Source organism: Aplysia californica, unplaced genomic scaffold (assembly GCF_000002075.1).
Source record: "Aplysia californica isolate F4 #8 unplaced genomic scaffold, AplCal3.0 scaffold00086, whole genome shotgun sequence".
Lineage (NCBI taxonomy): Eukaryota > Metazoa > Mollusca > Gastropoda > Aplysiida > Aplysiidae > Aplysia > Aplysia californica.
Window position 1 is genome coordinate 976,952 of NW_004797356.1, and position 1,510 is coordinate 978,461.

The 1,510-nt window shown below is 41.2% G+C and overlaps 1 protein-coding gene across 1 annotated transcript in view; it reads left to right on the forward strand.

Moving 5' to 3' along the window:
* The window catches only part of LOC101855935, a 7,726-nt gene extending 7,456 nt beyond the window's left edge, over positions 1 to 270 (forward strand). The window contains exon 6 of the mRNA XM_035968818.1: positions 138 to 270. Within this exon, the coding sequence (XP_035824711.1) occupies positions 138 to 270 (133 nt within the window). The remainder of the gene's footprint in view (positions 1 to 137) is intronic.
* Positions 271 to 1,510: the final 1,240 nt, after the last annotated feature.

Below are 1,510 nucleotides of genomic sequence, written 5' to 3' on the forward strand. Positions count from 1 at the left end.
TAGTTAATATATATCGAGAATGAGAGGACGATCAACACAAAGGCTTTTTACAAATGTGACTTTGTAAACTCTTTTTTTCGGACTCCCTTCAATCTGAAATAAATAGCACGTGCCGCTGATCGTTTCTGTGTCCCCAGATTTTTCCGCCTTGAAGATGTGTTTACGTACGGGGTTGTTCGCCACGCCATGGTGGATGTCCAGGCAGTTCACGTGGACGTGGTCACTCACGAGTGGGGAGAATATCGCAGATGTGTCGAGAAGCACAGGTGACTATTTAATAGTGCTGGGCGGCTAGGTTCCCGATTATTGAAAGCTAGGAGTCGTAGGAATCGACTTCGAACCAAACTACTTGCTAATGATGTGGTTTCTTTCGGTGGTTACCTGGTTGGCTCTGAACATCTTCAGGATTAATAGGGCTGGGCAATGAGTCGTTTTAACAAAATCTGGATACTATCTTAGTGCACCTCTTCCGGCAAATCATATGTTATGAACCAGTTCGACAAATGGGTTAGAACCACTTTGACAAACGGGTTAGCATCGCTTCTACAAATGGGTGCACCCACTTCGGCAGACGGTTTCAGGAAAAAGAGTTAGAGTCTGAATTCGGATAATGTCTTATTGGGGATTATCCTATTATCCGGATATTTATCCGGATTTTGGCCACCTCTAAGGATTAAGGATAGCCCTGATTTCGGAACACTTTTTTCCCTTCCAAAATGAAATTTAAAAACAAGATTGTAATGAATAAAGCAACAGGTAACCGTTGGTTTACGTAAAAAGGAATAGGAACTTGTTTAGTGCTAATCACGAGAATTTATTCCGGAATCCATTCTTAGTCCAGCTCTACTATTTCAAAGATCGTAGGCCTACATAACAAGATAGTTCACTCCTCTCTTTGGACCAATTAAAAAAATGTCCTAAAAATTAGGTGGCGCTCTCTTCGTAAAAGCGCGGACTTCACGAATAGAGTTCATCTCTATTTCTCTTGTAGTAATGTCATAACCCTTTCTGAACTGATGTCGGCGTATACAACTAAGTCCATCACCTCCGTTGTTTTGCGTTTTCGTTTTTAATCTTGTCTTTCCATGTTTGTCAGAGAGCTTACCAAATATTGCAATTTGTAAATTTGTAATTTTCTACATAGGGCGTGACATTTTCACGCTTCTGATTTGGGCTTAAATGAGATTTACTTTGGCTTTAGCTTGAGTTTCTTTGATGTAGACAGATAGTGGGTGCGCGCACGCGTGTGTGTGTAAGTGTGTGTGTGTGTGTGTGTGTGTGTGTGTGTGTGTGTGTGTGTGTGTGTGTGTGTGTGTGTGTGTGTGTGAGAGAGAGAGAGCGCAAGAAAAAAAAAGAGAGATCCATACATAGATGGAGGTTGATAGATGGATATAAAATATTTAAACACAGATAGAGAGAGATAGCGAGACATATAGCTAGATAAATAGATAGCGAGGACAATAGTTTGCGTGTGCATTTGTGTGTTTGTGTGTGTGTGTGTGTGTGTGTG